The 24,700-nt window shown below is 38.2% G+C and overlaps 1 protein-coding gene across 8 annotated transcripts in view; it reads left to right on the top strand.

Annotated features, from left to right (window-relative positions):
- The window catches only part of agtpbp1 (ATP/GTP binding carboxypeptidase 1), a 338,830-nt gene that overhangs the window by 278,051 nt on the left and 36,079 nt on the right, over window positions 1-24,700 (top strand). For 5 of the 8 annotated variants that reach the window (XM_072585860.1, XM_072585842.1, XM_072585823.1 and 2 more), the window contains 4 exons: window positions 884-1,015; window positions 3,569-3,745; window positions 8,309-8,466; window positions 8,820-8,846. In XM_072585860.1, coding sequence (XP_072441961.1) covers window positions 884-1,015; window positions 3,569-3,745; window positions 8,309-8,466; window positions 8,820-8,846 — 494 coding nt within the window. The remainder of the gene's footprint in view (window positions 1-883; window positions 1,016-3,568; window positions 3,746-8,308; window positions 8,467-8,819; window positions 8,847-24,700) is intronic. The other 3 variants (XM_072585862.1, XM_072585851.1, XM_072585833.1) reach the window with 1 other exon arrangement.

The following is a 24,700-nucleotide window of genomic DNA, read 5'->3' as shown; positions in this document are numbered from 1 at the left end:
GAACGTCCAAATCCCTGTGAATCTCAAAATTCTGCAGTCTTTCTACATTTAAGTAATACAGTTTTTATGTTTACTGCCAAAATAAACATTTTCACATTTTCCCATATTATCGTCTATCTGCCAATATTTTGCCCACTTAACTCAACCTGTCTATACCTTCTGCCATTTCCTTGTTGTTTTCACAGCATACTTTCCTAACTATACTTGTATCATCTGTAAATTTAGCTACCATGCCTTTGTTCCCATTTTCTTAGTAATTTATATAAATTGTAAAATGTTAAAGCTCCATCACAGACTCCTGTGGAGACAAAGACATATTTATGAATGATGTCTGTTTTCCATCAGCCAGTCCATCCTCTCTCCAAGCTAATATGTTACCCTCTTGTCTATGCTGAATAAGGGGAAATCCAGATTATCGTGCTTTTGAACCAGTAGCTGGGGAGACTTTTGTACTGTTACAGTCTTAGAAGCCACTGGCGCTGCTGACACTAATCAATTGTTCAGGCAATACAAAGTGGCAAGATTGCCTTGGAAGGGTTTACAGTAACCGTGAGAGATAGGTACTGTAGGGACCTTGAGGGGATAATGAAATGATTGACTTAGCACCTAAATAGCAAAATAAATAGAAGCCAAAAACATGAAACAAACGTACCTTTCAATAGAAAAGATTTTCAAATGATAAGAATTGCATACAAAGTGTATTTGAAAACTTTGGCTACCAATAGATTAAATTGTGTAGCTATAACGTGACCAATTTACATGTGAGCCTATTAGTTTATAATGAAAAATGCTGATAGTCAAAGTGTGAATACAGGTCAGGTTATAAGGAGGTGGTGCCTGCAGTCGAAGATTTTTAATGTTCAGTTATCACCTTTTTAAATAGGTCTTCTGTGATTATCATGGTCACTCACGAAAGAAAAATGTGTTCATGTACGGGTGCAGTATAAAGGAGACAGTGTGGCAAACGGATGTTAGCGCTTCCTCTTGTGATCTGCAGGAAGACCTTGGCTATCGGGTGAGTATGCACTCCATCCAACCTAAATGTGACTGTATAAATTTTTCAGTGACAGGTAATTAGAATTATTGGTAGTATTACTTTTTAAAAAAATTTAAAATGTAAGTTTGTTGTACTGCCTAAAAATGACCACTTATTTATACTATTACTGTTAAGGTATAATATCTCCTTTTGGTGTGTTCCTTTTTATAATTATCCAAATTCAGCACACATATTGTATTGGTTTTGTATTCAACTTCTGCACTCAACCAGTTGTCAATTTTTACACATTTTGGGACAGAAAATATGTTGCAATGGCAGCTACTCTGTTGACTTAATTATGGACACAGTTATGGTTCTAGGGAGTCACCAGGGGGCTTAGCACTGTAATATGGTAATACTTGAATTAATTGTGTTTGAATAACTTCCATATTTTTAAGACACTTCACAGTTGGCTGTCAAAATGTCTATATTTTGGTAGCAGATAATGCTAATATTGATTTTCTGTCTGCTGAAGGCCTTCCTCCTGGATCATGGACTCTTGCCCTCACATGAAGGTTGCGATTCTGGCAAATTGTTTGGGGCCTCGTGAATTGATCAGAAACGTTATGGGGGGATCCCCATCAATTATGTTGGAAAGCCCAACAAAGGAATCATGCTCCTTTAGCTGCTGGGCAGCAACAGTTAGGCTGTCCTTGCAGTTAAGATCCTCATGCTTTGGAGCCAGGAACAGTGTCAGTGAGTGGCAATGCACACCACAAACGTCCAGGATCATCATAAGATCTCAGACCAAAGATGAATATGGGATTGGAGGGTGGGGTGTTTGGAATGGTGGTGGCCTGATATTATAGCGCAAGAGCAGTGAAGGAATGGCTTAGAGTGCCCTTCCGTTCCTATGTCTGATAGTGAGGACCCTCCCTGCATAACCACTATCGCATTTGCTGAGAAATGTTCTGAATATTTGGGAAAGCTGTGCAGTGTTCATTTGACTCCTAAGCCATCACTACATTGCAGTGGAGTTTGAAATAATTGGTGTCAATTGTTCCATGAATTATTCTCATTGACATTCTGCCAGCAAAGTCTGGGAATCCAGTGTTCGCTCCTTCCACCCTGCAACTAAATCAGAGGTGGTTTGCTAACTCTAGGAGACTAAAGTAGGACCTCCCCCATGATTAAGTAGGTCAAGTCGCCATGTTTCTCCCATGATTTAATCAAGAACCTTTTTGCTTATGTCCTGAATTACTAGTAAGTATAGAAACATAGAAATTAGGAGCACGAGAAGGCCATTCAACCATTCATTAAGATCATGGCTGATCATCAACTCAGTCCCACATTCCCGTATTTTCTCAATACTCTTTCATCACCTTAGCCCTAAGAACTATATCTAACTGCTTCTTGAAATCATTCAATTTTTTTGGCCTCAATTGCTGCCACAGAAAGTGAAATGGGGAGGACTAAATTCTGGTACTAGTAGACCACTCAGAACCTAGTCATCTGCAATATCCTCTCCTGTTTGCAGTAAGTGCTTCTTGGTTATAGATTTTCATAGCACCAAGTATGTACACAATGGAATCCTATCAAACACACCAGAATTGAGTATAGTAAGAAAAACCAATTAAAAATACTAAAGAAAGCTGCTTTCACCAAACTTCCACTATGTGAAATTCATGAATGTTTATATTTTAATTAAGATACTTTGACTTTAAAAACATGTAGAGCTGAAAATGTGTTGCGGGAAAAGCGCAGCAGGTCAGGCAGCATCCATCAAAACGTCGATTCTCCTGCTCCTTGGATGCTGCCTGACCTGCTGCGCTTTTCCAGCAACACATTTTCAACTCTGATCTCCAGCATCTGCAGTCCTCACTTTCTCCTTTAAAAACATGCAACCAAACATACTTGCGTTGCGAGTTTTTAATGAACTGGTAAGCCATTATTGAGAACTAACTGTTTACAGTGAAGAATTATAACTATATAAAGGTTCTCGGATATTACTATTGTGTTGGAATTTGAATGTTTGGTTTTTACTTGTTTCTGTGTTTTCCACTTGAAAGTTGTTGACGATAGATCATGTGAAAGCAAGCAAAGTATTATGGACTTGGACATACTTCAACCCCAGCATTTTTGCAAATTTTCTTTTCACAAATTTCTTTTCAATATCTTTAACAAACACTTTTGATCAAACATTTGACTTTCCTTTTCTTCCTCTGGAGTTTCCCTGTAGCCATTTTCCAGCTAAGGCAACAAGAAGAGCCCTGCTCCTAGCAGTTGGAGCAACCATCCCTATTCAGCAGTAAAGGATGAGTTTGATATGCAACAGTTCCACCTTTAGTTTTCCATCTCTGTGCGGAAGGACATTGCTCTGGTCAGAATCTTGCAATGACAATATTGGTGTAACCTGCTTGTCTATCAGAAATTCAACATGCTTATTCTACTTAAATACACAGTTTTAACTACTTATTATAGAGTTTATTTTTCTATAAAGGATGGTAGAAGGCAGATGAAGTCCAAATGTTATTTTGTTTTGTGGAACTCAACTTTATGACATATATTTTTCCTGTCGTTTTGACTATTTAGACTCTGCCCAAGGTACTGAATCAAATTGCTCCAGCATTCTGCATGAGCAGCTGTAGTTTTGTGGTGGAGAAGTCCAAGGAATCCACAGCACGGGTTGTTGTGTGGCGTGAGATTGGTGTTACGAGGAGCTACACAATGGAAAGCACATACTGCGGATGTGATCAAGGCAAATACAAGGTAAAAGAAAAACTCATCCGTACTCCATAAAAGTAGGATTAATTTGAATGCTACTTGTTTACTGCCCAGCAAAGTAGCAGTCCAGTTTTAACTCCATATTAATTTTCTGCAAACCTTCAGATTCCTGTGCATGTGGCAGAGTTCAAAATGATCCTGCAAGCTTGATTGTCATTCAGGAAATTCAAAGTCAGATAAGACAATACATACCATCACATGAAGGTGTTACTGGAAACCTAGAATTTTTTGGGGAGCTTTCCCACTCTCAAGGAAGCTTTTTTGAATTAATTTGGAAATAGATCACACTTAAATATTATGGTCTACTTGTGTTTAAATTATCCTGAGATATTTTCAAACAAGTAGTGATGCTGTTCTTCCTAATATTGGATTACATGTGAAATATGGTTTCTTACCTGAGCTTAGGAAGATCTGTATTTTATGCTGAAATATTTGTAATTTGTTTTGCTTTTGATTTTACTTTTACTTTCCAACTTGCTGTAACCTTATTTGTGTATTCTATAGTTATCATTAAAATGATCAAAATTTTACCTCACCAACTATCCAGTGATAACAATGGTCAGTAAATAGAATAATTTAGGTGGACTGACTTTTTTTATGATTTATAGGGTGAAACAAATTGAAAAGTAGTTGTGCTGCATTGACTTTTTGGTTCTTTTAAACTTTGAAGTATCTGAATACATGTAGCATTTGGAGCAATTTGAACTGAGGGGGCAAATAGAAAGATCTCTGAGTCATTGTAAAAATGTGCTGAGGAGGTGACTGGGCGTGGGAACTGAATATTCAGGGATACTTGACATTTTGAAAGAAAACTATGAAACTAAGCTGTGGTGGGGAAGCCCTGTTCGTAAAAGGATAAGACCAGTGAGAAATATTCTTGGCATGGAAGATTAAGATGGATCAGGATGATATTTAAATGAGTATGACATCAAGGAGCCCTAGCAGCTCTGAAGTCAAAAGGAATAGGGTGCAAGCTCTTTGCTGTTTGGAATCATATTAGTACAGAGATAGCTGATTCTGGTTGTTGGAATTCCATCATCCCAATCTGAGTACAATGGTATAAGTATTCCTCAGTGTACTGTCGCAACCATCTTCAATGCACTTCCTTCCCTTGAAGGTCAGAAGTGTGGTTGTTATCCAAAGATTGAACAATATTCAGCAACATTCATGACTCCTCAGATACAAAAGCAATCCAAGTCCATACTCAGCAAAATCTGGACAGTATTCAGCCATACAGTTGCCAGGGAATGATCATCCCAACAAGAGAGAATTTAACTATGATATTACCATCACTGAAGTCTCCACCATCAATATCCTGGGAGTTACCAGCTATCTAAATAGCGATTACAAAAGCAAGTAACCACGTCCTGATTCCCCAAAGCCTGTCTACTATCTATTAGACTCAACTCTTCATTTTTTAAGTGCAGCTGCAATCGTTCAAGAAGTGTGACATCTTCCAGAGCAAAGCAGCTCACTTGATTGTTTCCCCAATTACATCTTCCACAATCATTCCCTCCACTACAGACACACATTTGCGCCAGTCTTCTTGATATACAAGATCATATCATCATAGAAACCTTATAGATCGCCCAGCCCAACAGATCCACACTGAACTGTATCCCATCCAGACTCATACCCTCCATATCTCCTATCGCCAGCCCACACAACCCTGAACACTACAGGCAATTTAGCATGGCCAATCTGCCGACCTTGCACATCTTTAGGCTGTGGAACGAAACCAGAATACCCGGCAGACACGGGAGGAATGTGCAAACTCCACATAGACAGCTGCCTAAGGGTAGAATCGTATCTGGGTCTCTGCTGCTGTGAGGCAGCAGTGCTAAACACTAAGCCACTGAGCTGCCCGTGACAGTACACTGAGGAGATGCACTGCTGCAACTCACCAAAGCTACCTTGACAGCATCTTCTAAATCTGCAACCTGTACAACTTAGAAAGGCAAATGCAGCAGATATATGGAACACTCTAATTACCTCTGCAAGCTACACACCATCCTGACTTGAAAATATATCATGATTCCTTCACTGTCACTTTGTCAAACTCAAAGAACTTCTTTCCTAGCAGCACTGTCAGTCTACCTTTACTCAAAGACTGCAACCCGTTAAACAAAGTGGCTTGTCACCATCTTCTCAAGGACAATTAGACATGGCCAATAAATGCCACCTTCAACACAAAATAATTTTCAGAGCTCATCTTGAGATTTTCTCAAAGGTTGCTTTTTGATTTTTGGGGCCTGCTTTTTGATTTTCAGGGCAATGTTTCCCTCATCGCTAACTTGTTTATTAGCTGAGATAGCCTTACAGTGACATTACCTTCTGTACTTGAGTTGACAAAAGGCATCAAAATAGGAAGAAAGTGGGAAGAAAATGTATAATCAACTAGGATCATCTTGAATGTCAGAAAAGGCTCAAAGGGCCAAATGGCAGACTTATGCTCTTAGTTTTCTGTGTTTCTGTGAATGATGTTAATCTTCAGTAGATTAGATAAATCAAATTGGGAACAATAGCATTGAGGACAAGTTCATATGTGTTCAAACAGCTTCTTAGAACAATACATTCTGAAATCACTGAAATAACAGGCTATTTAGACCTGGCAATATGCATTAAAACCAAACTAATTAGATCTCATAGTAAAGGATTCTCCATGCAAGAGTGATCATAATATGATAAAATTTTACATTCAATTGAAGAGTGAGAAATATGATCTGAAAAGAGGGTGTAGAGTATCTATTAAGATATATTTCATAATAATTCAATAAAGATATATTATCTTGAGAAACAAAGCCTTTACAGGAAGTTAGAACCATCCATAGCTAACTGACTGAGGGGTGACTTCATAGAAGTTTATAAAATCATGAGGGACATGGCTAGGGTAAATAGACAAGTTTTTTTCCCTGGTGTCGGGGAGTCCAGAATTAGAGGGCATAGGTTTAGGGTGAGAGGGGAAAGATATAAAAGGGACCTACAGAGCAACTTTTTCACACAGAGGTTGTTGCTTGTAAGGATTGAGCTGCCAGAGGATGTGGTGGAGGTTGGTACAAATACAACATTTAAAAGGCATCTGGATAGGTATATGAATAGGAATGGTTTATCGGGATATGGGCCAAGTGCTGGCAAATGGAGCTAGATTAGTTTAGGATATCTGGTTGATTTGGACCAAAGGTCTGTTTCCGTGTTGTACATCTCGATGACTAATTCCTTTAAAAAATATGAAATTTAGAACATAAGAATAAACTAGTAAGGTACATAAAAATAGGCAATAAGAGCTCCTATTAGAATGTTAAAGGATGAGGCTTAAGAATTAATACTGGGAAACAAGAAAATGGCAGTTTGAACAAGTATTTTATATTGTCTTCATGGTAGAAGGCAGTAAAAGCATCCAAAGAATAATAGAGCATTAAAAGATAAATGGAAGGGAGAAACCTATAACAATCAATGAGACAAAAAAACTGGCATGAATCTTGGACATGACAACTTGCATCCTAGGTTCTTAAAAAAAAGATACAGGCTTTGGTATTGCCAAAGCTAAGTTAGTACTTTGGGTTATTATTATTGACCCTTTATTGGGTGTTGCCCATGAAGAAATGTTCCAGGGTACATTGCCTTGCATAAAAAAAAGCTTCAGAATCAAATACAACCATCTCCTATTCCCTTATCTGTATATGTTGCCAGGCAACACAATACTGCACGCTTACCAGTTTTGTTCCAATATAGAGTAGTGGAGCTCGCTGACTTCTGTTTGGAATGCTGATGCCATCACAGTCATGGCATGGCAATATAAGTATTAAAGTTATCTCATTTCGCTAAAAGACCTCAGAAATGAAATCACTACTTTGCTCATTATAATTAATTTTACTAGTCACCAATACTCAAAGGCAGCTGCTTTCTTTAATCTTACGTTCCATGCACCAGAGTCTTCTGCAGTGTATGTCTTTTGATGAGAGCTGTTTTTAGAGTCTAGGATGCACCTGGATTTTTTTCTTCTTTTCAAAATTTTACCCAGTAATGCACATCTACATGGTCACACTTTTTAAAATTAAGCCTGTTAGGAAGTTATAGTGTACTAATTATTCCCAGCCAAAGTTAGAAGAAGAATATCTAACCTGATTACGTTTAATCACATAGGAATGGATTTTACGGGGAAGGGTTGCAAATTACTAAATGTGTTATGGTGGCTGAGGCCATTAATTGGCTATGTAAGGACTTTCACATGCCTGAAGTGGGAGGGAGCATGCTGCTTAATGTCTTACACACCTAATGTAATAAAGGAGACAGGTTGGGAGTGGGATAGGAGGAAAGCAGTAGCAAACCACCCACTATTACAAGCCCTACCCACACAGCTTCAGGGGAGGGGTGCGTAGAATTTCTGAAGTGTGCAAGAATCTGTGAATGTGACATAGAAATGCAAGAAAGGTCAAAAGATATCAATAAAATATTAAGTAAGTGAATGCCAAGTCTCACACTAGCTGTAGTATACCTTCATAAAAACTATAAGCTCCGTGTATTCATTCCATGTATTTTGTTTGAAAGGGCCAACAGATGGGGACAAGAGAGCTAGAAGAGATGGGAGCTAAATTCTGCCTTGGCCTTTTACGCTTGAAGAGGCTGTCATCTGTGGAATGTAGATTTCCCCCTGGCCTCCTGGATGTGGATAATGATTTGATTGACACCAGATGCAATGTCACCAGGTAGGATCTCACTTAATTTTCTGGAAGGCTGAGTATATTTGAATAAATCTAAAATTGGTACATTTTTTAAGAATATTTTAAAAATAAAATTGTGATCCTGAGATTCTTCTAAACCAGTGGCTAAGCTAGAAGTCCAGAAAATATTTTCAGTCTTTTTGAATTAGAAAATTTAATGATGCAATTTAATCATTTACCTGAAATCCTGTCTGAATATTTTCAGTTTAAACAATCTTATTTGAATTTGGCTTATTGTTAATTATTCCCTTTAAATAATTTGTTTGGTTCGTATATTAGAATCCTAATTTTCAATTTTGTCATTTTTTTACTTTGGGAATGGACTGCTTTCACAATAGTCTGATTGCCATTGGACATAATTGCAAGTATGCTACTTACTCTCACATTGTGCTCTCTTATGTTTCTAAATAGAATTAAGTTTTTTTTAAACATTCTGATAATTAAGGTCAGTTTGGATTTAAGTTACAAGTGACTTTTCAGATCACTTTCTTCTGTTCAATGTCATTACCTCGTGCCAGAGTGTACTGATTCTTTCCATAATTACTTTATTATTGCATAATATTATGTCTACGTTGCATACTAGACAAGTACATATAAGTATATGCATAGTAGATTATGATCTTCACCCCTGTTTGAGTCAATCCCAGATTAGAAGTAACTGTCATGATTCCGCTCAACTTTAGATTGAGAAATTGATCCTAAAGACACTAAATAGATGTAGTGGGTGTATCAATCTCTGGCCAAAGGACAGGAGCCATCTAATATATTAGCATCCTGTTGACTGTCTTTTTAATATGTATAAAGCATTATATTATCCAGGATACTACGGTCGGGCCAACTCCCTTAATAATGTACTCTTCACCATGGAGTACATGGTGGGCTTTCAAGTCACCTGCAGAGAAGACAAATATTGGTAGAGGAATTGAGTTTCGGAACCATGAGATCATGCTGCAGCTGTACAAAACTCTGGTGCAGCCATATTTGGGAGTATTGCATACAGTTCTAGTCACCGCATTATAGGAAGGATATGGAATATCTGGAAAAGGTTCAGAGGAGATTTACTAGGATGTTGCCTAGTATGGAGGGAAGGTCTGAGCGGCTTGAGACTGTTTTGGTTAGAGAGAAGAAGTTTGAGAGGAGACTTATTTGAGACACCTAAGATAATCAGAGGGCTAAATAGGTTCAACAGTGAGAACGTTTTCCTCAGATGACAATGGCTAGCATGAGGGGGCACAGCTTTAAATTGAGGGGTGATAGATATAGGACAGGTGTCAGAGGTAGTTCCTTTACTCAGAGTAGTAGGGGCGTGGGATACACTGCCTGCAACAGTGATAGGCTCACCAACTTTAAGGGCATTTAAATGGTCATTGGATAGGCATGTGGACAAGAATGGAATAGTGTAGGTTAGATGGGCTTCAAATTGGTTCCACATGTCGGCGCAACATTGAGGGCCGAAGGATCTGTACTGCACTGTAATATTCTATGTTCTACATGAAGCAATATAAATTTTAAAGAATGAGGCATACAATTCAGGTCAGGTGGAAGTAGTAATCACAATGTTAAATAAATTCTATGAAAAAGAGAAAATCATATCTTGTTTTTAATGGAGAATTAGTTTAAAATTTTAATTATTATTACAGTAAAATATTTTAGGTAGGATAACCATCAGTTAATAAGGTAGCATTTAATTAATTTCCAGAGGATGAATACTTATTTAACAAGATGTCTATCCCAGTTAGGTAGAAAATTGGCTTTACTGAGCATCAGCAATCAAGTCTTCATCTTGTGAGATAAAGATTTACGAGGATGTTTCTGGGGTTGGAGGGTTTGAGGTATAGGGAGAGGCTGAATAGGCTGGGTCTGTTTTTCCTGGAGTTTCAGAGGCTGAGCGGTGATCTTATAGAGGTTTATAAAATCATGAGAGACCTGGATAGGGTAAATTGACAAGGTCTTTTTCCTGAAGTGGGGGAAATCCAGAATTAGAGGGCACAGATTTTGGGTGAAAGGGAAAAGATTCAAAAGAGTCCTAAGGACAACTTTTTCACACAAAGGGTAGTGCGTGTATGGAATGAGCTGCCAGAGGAAGTGGTGGAGGCTGGTACAATTACAGCATTTAAAGGGTATATGGGTGGGTGTGGTAATAGGAAGGGTTTAGAGGAATATGGGCCAAATGCTGGCAAATGGGACTAGATTAATTTAGGATATCTGGTTGTAATGGACAAGTTGGACCAAAGGATCTATTTCCATGCTGTATATCTCTATGACCCTAACTGTCTCAGTAAGTTCAGGAAATCTGAAAATCCAATGTGTGCACAATATTTATAACATAGTTTGGGCTACATAACTAATATCTATAGCAATAGTATGTTCTATTTTTGTTTCAACCATTATTTTAAGTAGAAATTCTGATTTTAAGCATATTTATATAATTATAATTACAATGTATGCTATGAGCCTCATTGATTCTAGGAAATTCTGGACTTGTTGTAGTCAACTTTTCATTCATCAAGGTTTTACATTTTCAGAATATAACATGGTTCCAGGATATAACAATTCCAGCTACGAGTTGTCTAGTATTATCAGTTTAAACTCATTTTATCTGGTCCTATACTCTATCTTGCCTGACAATGCAGAAAACAATATGGTGTTATCAGGTGTGTTCCTTATCAGGGATCTTGTTAACTCTTGTAGGAAAGCACGAATCTGTACTTAGAGTTCTGTGGTTAGGCATTGCAAATTGTTTTCATGCTTTTACAAAAAATAATCCTTTCAAATTCTTGAAGCTATTATCTATAGGAAAACAACTCCTTTGCTCAATAACCCTTCAATACAGCCACATTTCTTTACAGGGATTCCTAATGGCTCTGTGAATCTTTGCTGATAGCAGCTAAACTTATTTCCTATAATATGTATTCTTTTTGAATTCTCTGTTTGAAGGCAGGGCCAAAGCACTGTACCAAGATGTCTACTCTGGGGAGGGCAAGGGGACTGGTCTTGAATAAATCCCAGATGGAACAGGGATTGAACCTGGTTTGTGACACCAGTGTGATTAACACAGGCTATATGTCCAACTGAGCCAAACAATATCCACCACATCTCCAAAAGAGGGGCCCAAGTTACAGTGTTGTCACAGTCTTCTATATTCAAATTATAGCCTAGGTTATGGATAGTCATGTTAGCACATTTGATTTCTTTCCATTACATGGCTGACAAAAATATTTACTCTGTTACTGCCTGCCATAAACATATGTTGGCAAGATTTACCAGTTGCCTGTCCCCATTATGAATTCGTCTTCCTTGGCCATTAAGTCCTGGAGTAGGATGTGTGATGATGCTGCTCCTTCAACAAGGTTAGGTTGTCCTTGGTTTTTGATCACAGGGCTTGTAATTTCATAGATTCTGAAATGTCTGGATTTATCTACTTGAAGAAGCTTTTAAGTTTTTAAACAAGCATTTATACAGTGAAAGGGGAGTGGCCAGCTCTTCCAGCTCAGCATTACTCTGGTTTGGGTTTTAGCAATCTGGCTGTTCAGAGCAAGGAGTCAGTTTTTTGAGGTTGCTAGTAAACGAAACAGCTACACGGAAGAAGGTGTTCCATACTGAATCTCTCTGCCATCTCTCTCTCTCTCTCTCTCTCTCTCTCGTAAGACCCTGTGTTTGATTTTACCTTTTAAACCAAGGGGTATTTCTGGGGATGTTGCAAATATTTGGAACAGCATCACTAAGTTGTGATAAAGTTAAAGATAGTTAAGTTATTCTGTATTCTGTTCGCTTTTCTTCGTGTTTCCTTTGGTACTCTGTAAATAAATTCTGTTTTATTTAAAACTGAGGGGTTTGCCCAGCTGCATTGCTCTTGGAGTATCCACTCTACGCTTGCTCAAAACAACTAAAAAGTTACAGTCTGGCCTACCTTCTTGAAATGTTTTGAGGGAGTCTGGCCTGGTCCATAAGAGACTTGAATCTTTGAGCTTCATACTCAGAGGCAATTTAATTACCACAAGATCTGAGCATGAAATGTATATAAAAAACAAGTTAGAATTTAAAAATTCAGTGACATTTGGCGTAACCGGCACTGGGGTATTTTGAGTCCATTGCTCTAATTGGCTTGCTTTAATTCCAAGACAAGATGATACTCCATTTGGGTTCTGCCAGGGCCACTCAGTTCCTGACCTCATTAAAGCCTTGGTTCAAACATGGACAAAAGGTCTGAATTTCAGAGGTGAAGTGAGAGTGACAATCCTTGGCATAAAGGCCACATTTGACCAAATCTGGCATCAAGGAGCCCAGCAACCTGAAATCAGTGGATATCAAGGGGCAAACTCTCTGCCGGCTGGAGTCATAGTTGGCACATAAGATGGATTATGGTTGTTCAATGTCAGTCACCTGAGCTTCAGCTTCGCTGCATGTGTCTTCAGGGTAGTGTCTATAACTAACCATCGTTAACTGCTTCATCAATGACTTTTCCTCCATCATGAGCTTAGAAGTGGGGATGTTCGCCAATAATTGCATGATGTTCAACACCATTCACAACTCCTCAGTTACTGAAGCAGTCCATGTTCAAGTACATCAAGGTTTGGGCTGACAAGTAGCAAGTAACAATCACTCTGTAGGAATACCAGGCAATGACCTTCTCCAATAAGAGATTATCAAACCATTGCCCCTTGACATTCAGTAGTGTTACCATCACTGATTTCCCCTCTATCAACCATCCTGGGGGTTACCATTGACGAGAAGCTCAACTGCACTCACAGCATAAACACAGTGGCAATAAGCACAGGTCACAGGCCAGGACTACTATGGCGAGTAACTCACCTCCTGACTCCCGAAAGCGTGTCCATCATCAGCAAGCCACAAGTGGCAAGAGTGTGATGGAATACTTCTCACTTTCCTGGATGGGTGCTGCTCCAATACCACTCAAGAAGCTTGACATTATCCAGGACAATTTGAGCCTTCTTGATTGGCACCACATCCAGAAATATTCACTCTCTCCATCACCAATGTGTACCAGCGGCAGTGTGTGCTATATACAAGATGCACTGCAGGTATTCACCAAAGATTCTTAGCTCATGCCTTCCTAACCCATGACTACTTCCCTCGAGAAGGACAAGGGCAACAGCATATACATGGGAACACTACCATCTGCAAGTTCCTCACCAAGATACTCACCATCCTGAGTTGGAAATATATCACTTTTTTTTCTGTGTCACTGGGTCAAAGTCGTGGAATTTCCTCCCTAAAGGGCATTGTGGATCAACCTACAGCATTTGAACTGCAATGGTTCAAGCAGGCAGCTCATCACAATCTTCTCTACTAAGAACAGGCAATAGATGCTGGCCAGCAAGTGACAGCCACGTTCCATTTTTTAAAAAAATGATACGCTATTAAACATAGGATAACTTGACAGCTGAGATGTCATTTGCTTTTGCCTAAGATCCAAATAATAATTCACTCAAACATTGGCATTTAGATAAAGTGAGAGCATTTTGTGAATTTATTTGTTTCTGCTGTATAGACTTTGAGGCCAATTTAGCAACTCCACAATTTCGACCCAGATGAAGGATCAAATCCAAGTCTAATCACTGCATGGTGTATTTAGCTACTGAACTGTCAGAAGAGGTCCAACAGAGAGAAGAACTCTGAACACTGTCATTCCATTTTCTTTTTCAACTGTTTTATACAAATAAATTGGTCACCATTTTGAATTAGAATATGAGTGAAGGGTTAGTTAGTTTCAGCCCCTTGAGTTCCAAGGAAGACTCAAAAGATAATTTTGTTTCTCTATCCACAGATGCTGCAAGACCTACTGTGTTTCTTCCGCACTTCCTATTTATATTATTGATCATTAGATTCTGTCCTTTTTAAGAATTTGGAAGCCAATTGAACAGTATATTTTTAAAAGATTTTCTTTCTCATCTATTTCTCCACATGAAGCCTCCCTCAATTGCACAGTCAGTTTCTTTAATCCTGTCCATTGACAGCTGTTATTTTAGTGGTATAGTTAAATATATTTCATTATCACTGGGAAATTTGTGGAGAATTATGTAATTTTTAATGTACTAATTCATTGCCAACTCCCATTTCTGTACAATGATTGGTATTCATTTTTTGACTTGAGAATGTGCTTTATTTGCATTAAATTAATTTGATTTATTTTGTTCTGTACAGAATAACTTAGACACCTGCTGGTCCAGGCACTTTGCTAAGGCGTGTATATATCGTAAGCTTTTTCCCTATGTTACTCTTTAGCTGATGATAGACAACTGGGAAAATTTAAGATAAAGGTTGTTACATGCCTCTTTCTAAATATGTACAGCTATAAAGTCCAAGCAGCAACTCCAATGATGCATTGTTATTGAACTGATTCGCTGCATAGCGCTGAAGAGTTCCAAACTCTCCTTAATAAGGAAAGAATCAGCCCAATTCTACTTGTTGTATTTTTGCTGTTTTTCAATTATGTGGGATTGAACAAATGAATCAGACAACCTTTCATTCCTTTCAGTATGAGCAGATTTTCAACCTGACCCTTGTGCTACCCATCAAAGTAGAGAACAGTGTATTTTTTTTGCTTCAGAGTATCATCTTTGTCTTTATCCAAACCTGAGATATGATGGCCACTGGCTATTTTGTCTGTTTCTAATTGCCCTTAAGGATGTGGGGTTGAGCTGCCTTTGAGAACTGCTCCAGTCCTTTGGATTGTAGGTACATCCAAAGTGCTGTTAGGAATGGAGTTTCAGGATTTTGACTCAATGAAGTTGCATCAAAATAGTTCCAAATCAGGATGTTATTTGACTTGGAGAGGAACTTGTTGACATTGCTGTTCCTATGCATCAGCTGTCCCTGGCATACTCGGTGGTAGATGTTATGTGTTTGGAATGTTCTGTAGAAGGAGCTTGTTGAGTAGCTCAGGTGCATATTGTAGAAAGTGCACAGCAGCTGCTGTCTGTCAGTGATAGAAGGAGTTAATATTGAAGATGGTGAATGGGTGCCCACCAGGTGGGCTGTTTTTTGCTCTTAGTGTCAAGCTTCTTGAATGTTGTTGAAGCTGCATCTATCCTGACAAGTGTAGATGGTATTGAAAGACAGGAAATGAATTACCCACAACAAGATTTCTCACCTCGGATCTGTGCTTGTCGTAACAGCATTGATAGAGCTGGTCCATTTCAGTTTCTGGTTCATGGTAAGAAACGACAAGGTGTGCCATTTAGTTAATTGATAATTCTAGTTAAAAATGGATACAAAAGCTCCAGCTATGTGTTTTGTACTGATGATGTTGCCTCCATCATTGAGGATGAGGATATTTATGGAGCTTAGTATTTATGCTGTTTAACTCTCAACACTGAATGTGCAGACCTTAGATTTGATGTATTGATTGTGGGATCAATTAGCTCTGCATGCTGTTTCAGCTGGCATGCAAGTAGCCCTGTGTTGTAGCTTCACCAGGTTGATACCTCATATTTAAGTATGCTGGTGCTATTCCTAGCATGCCTCCTGAATGCTTTATCGAAACATGGTGATCCCCTGGTTTGATGGTATTAGTAGGGTGGGGATATGCTGGACTATGTATTTACGGTTTATTGTTGAGTACAATTCTTGCTGCTGATGATAACCCATTGAGTCTCCTGAATGCCTAGTTATGTGTTGCCAGACATGTTTGAAATCTAACCATTTACTATAGTGAGAGAGCTACACAATACAATAGTGGGTATCCTCCGCACGAAGATGAGACTTTGGCTTCACGAACACTGTGTAGTGACATTCCCATTGATAATGTCATAGACCGATCCATTTGTAACAGGAAGATTGTGAGGAGATCAAGTAGGTTTTTCCTTTTTGTTAGTTCCCTCAACTTTTGGTCACACAGTTTTACAGCCTTGAAAGAGATCCTTCAGCCCAATCTCCAAACAATAAAGCCCTACGACTCTCTGAGCAGCTATATCCTATAGGACTTGGTCAGTAATGGTGCTACCGAACCACGCTTGGTATCGGGCTTTGAAATCCCCCACCTAGAGTACATTCTGTGCCCACCTTCAGAGCTAATTCCAAGCGTTATTTAATATGGAGTATTGATTCAGTAGCCAAGGAGGGCTGGTAGGTGGTAATTAGCAAGAGAATTTCTTGTCCACATTTGACTTGATATCGTAAGACTTCGTGGGGTCCAAAGTCAATTTTGAGCATTCTGAGGGCAGCTCCCGAACAACCATATGCCACCTGTAACCTCTACTTCCAGTGGGTCTGCCCTGTCATTGAAACAGCCCATACCGAGGAATAGTGATGTTTTCTTTATATGGATTCGGTAGTAGTTCCATACATAATGACTTACTAAACCACTTCAGTGGATAGTTAAGAGTCAGCCACATTTGTGTGACTGGAGTCACTTATAAGTCAAATCAGGTAAGGAAAACAGATTTCCTTCTCTAAAGGACTATAAAATGGCTTTATGACAATCAACAATGATTTTATGGTCTCCATTAGACTTATTTTTTTAATCCATATTTATTAATTTAATTCACATTTTACAAGCTACCATGGTGGGCTTTGAACTCATCCTCAGAGTGCTGTCCTTGACCTTATGATTATTAGCTCCCTGATATTGCCACTATGTCTCACCTGTCTCATTTGTTGCCCCTTCAGATGAAGAAAAGGAATATATTCACTTTGATGATTGCAAAATCTTTTTTGATATTTGTACAGTAGGGGACAAGGGGATATGCCCTAGCTGACTTTTCCTTCCTCTTCCTTTCATCCCTCCCACACCAAAGTTAAATAAATCAATAAGATTGGAGATTATATTTTTTGTTATTTATTCTTTTTTTGTGGGTTGTGGATGTCACTGGCTGGCCAGCATTTATTGCCTGTCCCTTGTTGCCCTTGAAATGATTACATTATAATGGGAATTATGTTTAGAAGAGGCTGTTCTAACTCTAATCATTTAGAAGTATGTTTTTACAGATTCTGGGCAAGGTAGATACAGACTTCTTAAGATAACCGAATTGTATTGTTAAATGTTCATAGTGAATGAGAATTTTTTTTTAACATTTAGCAACTTCATCAGAAAATTTCAACACGAGTAATGGACACTTATCCAAAGAAAATAAATTTGCAGTGCTACAAGAGAGAGGGTTACATAAAGTTGGCGTGTACACAATGGGCCAATTAGCCGACCAAGTTGAAACATTCTATGATTGTGTTAGCACATATAATGTGCAAAGTCACTTTCCTTTAATAAAACAAGTGCAATAACTTAATCTTCAACCTAAATTGTCCTTTATCTAGGACACGTTAATAAGAGTAAATCTTTGAGATATAGTTTGTAGTTTTCTATTTGAATGTATGTAAAATTAAATGCACTGTACCCTATTTTAGGCACAGTATTTCATACTGCCTTTTTGGGATGAAGGCTTTTAAATGAAGTTTTGTTCAATTTTACCATCTCTTCAAGTGTAGAAAGTCGATCCGTATTCCTACTGTCCAGACACACATCATAGCTGTACCTCATTGTGTTAAAAAGAAAATATTGTACTCGATTTGTCCTAGGCTACTTAAAATTTCTAATTCAGTAATGTATTGGTATTTGTCCCTCAATGTAACATGAATGCACAGGCAACTGGCCACATAGCAGAGCTAAGATAACTAAAATAGAAGGTCTCTACTTAAAAAACAATTATGCACTCATAAGTCAGTAGTTATCAAATACTTTTCTCTCCTAAATGCATTCAAACATAAAAATTGCAAGATATAGAAAAAAAGGCAACCTATTGACATGGATGGAGAATACATTAGGAGGCAGACACAGAACAGGAATAATTTATGTCCTGCAATTGGTAGGAATTTATACTGTCTGGAACTCAACTTTTCACTACATTTATCAAAATGTAGATGAAGGATTAACAGCCATATATCTATGTTTGCAGACAACACTAAATTCAGACGTAGTGTAAAAATCAGCAGAAAGTTGCAAAGAACTATTGATTGATTAAGTGAAAGCTGTCATATGGAATTAGGTCATCTATTTTGGACTTAAAACTGATCAGGGTATCTTCTACATGATTAACAAGATTGCTCGAAACTTCGGCAGAATGGAGGTTTAGAGGTCCTTTCACAGAAATCTCTAAATACTAGTGATTTTTGAGAAGATTTGTGGCTCAGGTTGATGGTAAGTTAGCTTGCTGCGATTGAAGGTTTGTTTTCAGACATTTCATCACCATATTCGGACAAACTAGCAGGAAACTTGGCGCCAGGATACATGAACACCAACTGACCACCAAAAGACAAAACCCACTCTCACTAGTTTCCATACGTACAGACAAAGAAGGACACCACTTTAACTGGGACAACACACACATTCTCGGACAGGCAAAACAAAGACATGCACGAGAAATCTTAGAGGCATGGCATTCTAACCAGAACTTCATCAATAAACACATCGACTTAGATCCCATCTACCTTCCCTTGAAAAAAAAACCGGAAAGGACATCACCCATCTTAAGAAACCAAGACCTATAAATAGAGAAACAGGACATACCACCAGCGCTTCACCAGAGACTCTCACTGATGATGTTATCTAATATGGTAACGAAACGTCAGAAAACAAACCTTCAAGCTCAGCGAGCTAACTTATAAACTTATCTCTAAATACTAGTGAACAGGTGTAAAATTATTTGAAAGAAAACTAAAAATACAATGAAGATGAAGAAAATTTGACAATATGTCTAGAAAATAGAGGTTGTCAGTAAATAACTGTTGAAATTTATACCATTTAAAATTACGTTTTCACAGTTAATAGTTCTTAGAATGCACCCTATGAACAATTAATATTCCCCTGACCGAATCTTCATATGTCAAGGCAGGATCAGCGCAAGTAGTAATCTAAATTTGAATTCTTCATGTTTTATTGGGCTCACAATTAAAACACTGAGTTGTTCGACGGCATTGGGTAATTTGATAAACTATACTTGTTGAGATGCTTGCATAGGAGCAGCTCCAATTGGACCAGTGTACTAATTTTCCCGTTCTGTTCAGTTTGCCTCTCCTTCCCGGCAATAGTAGGATCATACATTTTTTAATGGGACCAATACCTGGAAATGTACTGTATGTTCTGGCACCTTGTGGTACAATGTACTGGCTTAGATGGAATTACTCCTGCCTATCATTCCTTGTGTTAACTAAATCTGACAGGATTTTTAAGTTTACCGGTAAACTCAGGAGTTAGTTAGAATCTAATTTGAATAAGGACATGGAGGAAATAAAGGTCCAGCTGAAATTAAATTAAAATTGTTAAGTTCAACTTTAATATTTTAGGTATACTTCTAAGAAGTTGTGTCATTTTGGAGATAATTTAGATGGAAAAAGACTAGATTGAATATGGAACAGACGACACAAGTTCAGTTAAGATCAGGAATTAAGGATGGAATTTTCCGCTCCCTGGTACTGCATCAACAAATAGACAGAGAATGAAACAATTGGAATCTCAACAACAAGGAAAAAATGTTCTATTTTTTCCAAAATGGAAACCTCAGAATCTCACCAGTCAGAGGGAATTAACTTATTCCATCCTTTTGCATTTCACTTTTAGCCCAACTCGCTCATAACTGTACCTGTTAAGTTCTCCCCTCCTTCCCCAATAAACTAATGCCAGTTCCTGACACGAAAGTCAAAATGGGTACCTGGAGGCTCATCGATTGCTTGTCCTGGCCTTCACCAAACTTCATCTTCTCAATGTCCCTGCATACTTCATAGACACCATCCTCCCCTACCCACCATCTGTGAGTTGTTTTCTCTGACGAAGAGTCATACCAGACTCGATGTTAACTCAATATTATTCTTCTCTGTCCACAGATGTTGCCAGACCTGCTGAGTTTCTCCAGCATTCAGTGTTTGTGCTGACTTCACTTTCTCTGCTTTGTCCTCAGTGACAATGGTCAAGCATCACGGAAGGAAGATCAGCAACTGGCTTTAATGTCGAAGTGGTGTGTACTTGTGCTTTAAATATAGTGTAATTTGCATGGATGCCAGATAGTTACAGCAGTGGAAAGTACTTCCTTTTCTCCTGCAATATGATTCTATGAGAAGGGTACCGGAGAGCTTGGATGTATTATTGAAGTGAAGAGCGACAGTTGAATGAGAAAAGGTGCTTCAAGCCACAGCAGACCAGATGCCTTAAATCTGACTTGATGAAACACTCTAGTTGAAAGTGGGAAAATCCAGCCCAAAAGTAAACCCTTGTCTCCTGGTGCATTTTTGTATTAAACACACGACAAATGCTTTCTTGATGGTTAAAAAGAACATATGCAATGAAGCACTGCATCAGAATCTGTGTGAATACTGTGAATTAAAGTGTATAAAAAGACAATGTCTAAAATTAAATACTTCACTAGATATGCTAGTTTCTATACTGCTGCAATGAAGTGGAGAGATGTTGGCTCTAGTGAACAGCTGGCTAGTAATAGAGATGTGAGAATAAGTACACACTTTCTCTTGGCTTGATTACCTTTGGGGATTGGAATATATTGATTCAGAACTTTACCACAGCAGGTTAAGTGGAAGATGAAGTTCATCATGATGATCAATGTGCTTCCTGTGTGGGAAAACCAGATTTTTAATTTGTTATGTTGTATTTTAAAGAAAAGTAAAACTTCCATGTAGATCATATCCATTATATTGCAAAGATATACCAAGTGTTTTATATGTTGGAAAATTAAATAGACAGCCAGCAGAATTAGAAAAAAAAGGAAAAATGGGAATAGGAATTGCTGAAACAAGGTTGAAAACATGTCTATAATATTTTTGTAATCAGAATAAGTGGAGAAATTTTGAGAGAGAGGAGCAGTAGAGGCTGAAAATGTAGCCAGGAGTAAAACAAAGAGGATATGGGCAGGTTAAGTGAGTATGAGACAAAACCTTGGAGATGTTTAAAAATAAGGATTTTGAGATTGATTTTATAGGGTTAAAGAAAGTCAGTGAACCTAGTAATAACTGGGTTAATTGAGGTAGCCTTTTGAATTGTTTACTTCTTGTGAGTGAAGAATTGAAAGAATATAAGTGTATTAGCAAAGTCAAGAGATTTAAATCTCAGCTATCATGGCTGTGAACACTATAAGAGACAAGCTTGCCATCGGATGTTTGTATGAAGGAAATGTACTGGAATTCATACAATCTAGAATTGTCTGAAACTGGGTGACACTCTCAAGTGGTGATCCACCAGACTTCAGACAATATTCATTTTACTCTGCAGACAGAAATAATTGCATTTGATTTAAGAAACGCTTATTACAAATGAATTACAGTTAAAGTTTCCAGTGTCCCCTCACTTTTCATATGTATATAGTAAACTTTGTAGTTAGAGTCATGAGTCATTCAGCATGGAAACATACCCTTCCCTCCAATTTGTCCAAGCCAATCAGGTTTCCCAAACTAAACTAGTCCTATTTGCTTGAGTTTGGCCCATATTCCTAACAATCTTTCTTTTCCATGTGCCTGTTCAAATGTATTTTAAATATTGTAGTTGTACTCACCTCTACTACTTACTCTGTCAGTTAATTCCATGCACAAATCACCCTTTCTGTCAAAAAGGTTTCCCTTTAGGAACCTTCTAATTCTTCACCTCTCACCTTAAAATTATATCCTCTAGATTTCGACACCTCTACCCTAGGGAAAAGACCTTTGCTATCCACCTTATCTATGTCGTGCTTGGTGTTATAGACCTCTATAAGGTCACTCCTCAGCCTCCTATGCTCCAGGCAAAAAAGTCCTAGCCAATCCAGCCTCTCCTTATAACTCAAACCCTCCCATCCTGGCAACATCCTTGTAAATCTTTTCTGAACCCTCTCCAATTTAATAATATCTTTCTTGTAGCAGGGCAACCAGAATTGTACTCAGCACCCAAAAGTAGCCTCACCAACGTCCTGTACAGCCACAACCATACATCCCAACTACCTGAAAAAATAATTCTGCTCTGTTTCTCTCTCCACAGATACTGTGTGACCCACTGGTTATTTCCAGTATTAACTGATCTTATTTTTCAAGAAAAGGCAAATTATGAGTCCTCATCCTATTACTGCGGTCATTTATAAATTCAAAACATCGCAAGCATTAACTAATTGAATAATTAATATCTATAATTAAATTAGTGAGCTAATTTGAGCCTCTCGCTGAAATTGTTAGCTATACCAGGACAAACTTGGGTTTCTATAAGTATAAGCTACCAGTCCTTAATAAGGAGAAGTAGGATGTTTCTGAGATTCTGCATAATAGTTCTAAAATGGTTAAACTAGCCATACTTTCACCCAATGTATTCTGACATTATCATCCCTAAAGAGCTTTGATTTTGATTTTGTGTTCTTGACCAAATTCAAATGTTTATCCCAAAGTGATAGTACATTAAATCTTGATGTTTCGTAAATTTTTTCTTGTACTCTGCCATGCAATGAAGTAGACGAACTATCTCACCGAGGGGAATTAAATTTAGGGGCCAGTTGACTTGCAACTGATTTATGTTATTTAAAGTTAGGTTCAAGTCATTAGCAGTACAAAATAATGCAATTATTTCTCAGTTACATCTAATTCATTGTTCTAATAGAAAAATGCTCTTTTTGCATTAGATTTTTAATGTATTGCTCTCCTATACTCTCAGACAGCACATCAAACTCTCAGTTAATTAAACAGGAAACGAGATGAATGGCAAAACAACAAAACCAAATATAATGAGAAAAGAGCTGACTAAAAAAGGGCCTGGTGCTGGCAGGTGGGGCTAGATTGGGTTGGGATATCTGGTCGGCAGGGACAGGTTGGACCGAAGGGTCTGTTTCCATGCTGTATATCTCTATGACTCTAAAAGGATTTTCTTTTCTCTACTGAAGTTATGGAAATGATAAAATCCTGTAAATAAAAACTTGCCAAAATCATTTTCAGAAATGGCCATATAGTGCTGGTTGTTGTTTTCTGTGAGCAGAAAATAACTAACCAGCCCTCTTTAGAAAGATGAGAAACATCCGTAAGGTTTCAAGTGTATTGGAAGAAATGGTGCCAGTGTTCCAATTGTTGGCAATGATGTGAATGATTGAAAACTGATTAAGACTTGATAGGTTTTAATTAATGAATTTGCAAGATTGGATTAATGTTTTAAACCAGATTGCATATGGTTGACCTGCAAATTGCAAAGTAGCATAACTGTTTTGCCATGCAAATAGATTCTAGCTCGTTTGCAATTCTTTTGAATCCTTATACCTGCAAACTCCCAACTGTGGGCATTAGCTCACTTTCTTATTACTAATTTAAAAATGACTAAAATGAATATTCCCAATCCTTGAGTAGAGTGAGCAATGATGCAAAAGTTGGAAAAATGCATGGGTTTAGAGGGTGCTGTCTATGGAAACTTGGTGAATTTTTGTTGTGCATCTTGTAAGTAGTGCACACTAACTACTGAACATCACTGGGTGGAGGGAGTGGGTATTTGTGATGTGGTGCCAAAAAAGGCAAGCTGTTTAGTCCTGGATTGTATCAAGCTTCTTGAGTGTATTGAAGCTGCAGTCATCCACGTAAGTGGGGAGTATTCCATCATACTCCTGACATGAACTTTGTAGATGCTTTGGGGATTACTCTCTGCGGGTTTCAAAGCCTGTGGCCTGCTCTTGTAATCACAGTATTTGTACAACTAGCCCAGTTCAGTCTCTGATCAGTTGTAACCCTATGGTGTTCACAAAAGGGAGTGGGAAGGGAGTAGTGGGGCTGGGGTTGGTCGTGGTTCAATGATTGTAATGCCATTGAATGTCATTTGGGTGATGATTAGATCCAGGTCTTGCTGCATTTGTACATGGACATATTCAGTATTTAAGGAGTTGTGAATGGTGTTGAACATTGTGCAAGGTGTTAAACATTGTGTAATAATCAGTGAACATCCCCACTTCTGACCTTTTTGATGAAGGGAGGGTCATTGATGAAGCAGCTGAAGATGGGTTAGGCCCAGGACACTACCATGAGGAACTCCTGCAGAGATGTCCTGGAGCCGAGATTACAGATTCCAACAAGCACAACCATTTTCTATGCCAGGTACGACTCCAAACCAGCGAAGAGTCTTCCCCAATTCCTATTAACTCCACTTTTGCTGAGGCTCCTTGATGTCAAGGGCAGTAACTCTCATCTAATCTGTGGAATTCGGCTCTTTTGCTTATGTCTGAACCAAGGCTGTACTGAGGTCAGTACTGAGGCTGTACTGACTGGTTAT

The sequence above is a fragment of the Chiloscyllium punctatum genome, chromosome 2 (assembly GCF_047496795.1).
Source record: "Chiloscyllium punctatum isolate Juve2018m chromosome 2, sChiPun1.3, whole genome shotgun sequence".
In the NCBI taxonomy this organism is placed as follows: domain Eukaryota; kingdom Metazoa; phylum Chordata; class Chondrichthyes; order Orectolobiformes; family Hemiscylliidae; genus Chiloscyllium; species Chiloscyllium punctatum.
The sequence above is the reverse complement of the archived record's forward strand: the minus strand, read 5'-3'. Positions and strand labels throughout refer to the sequence as shown.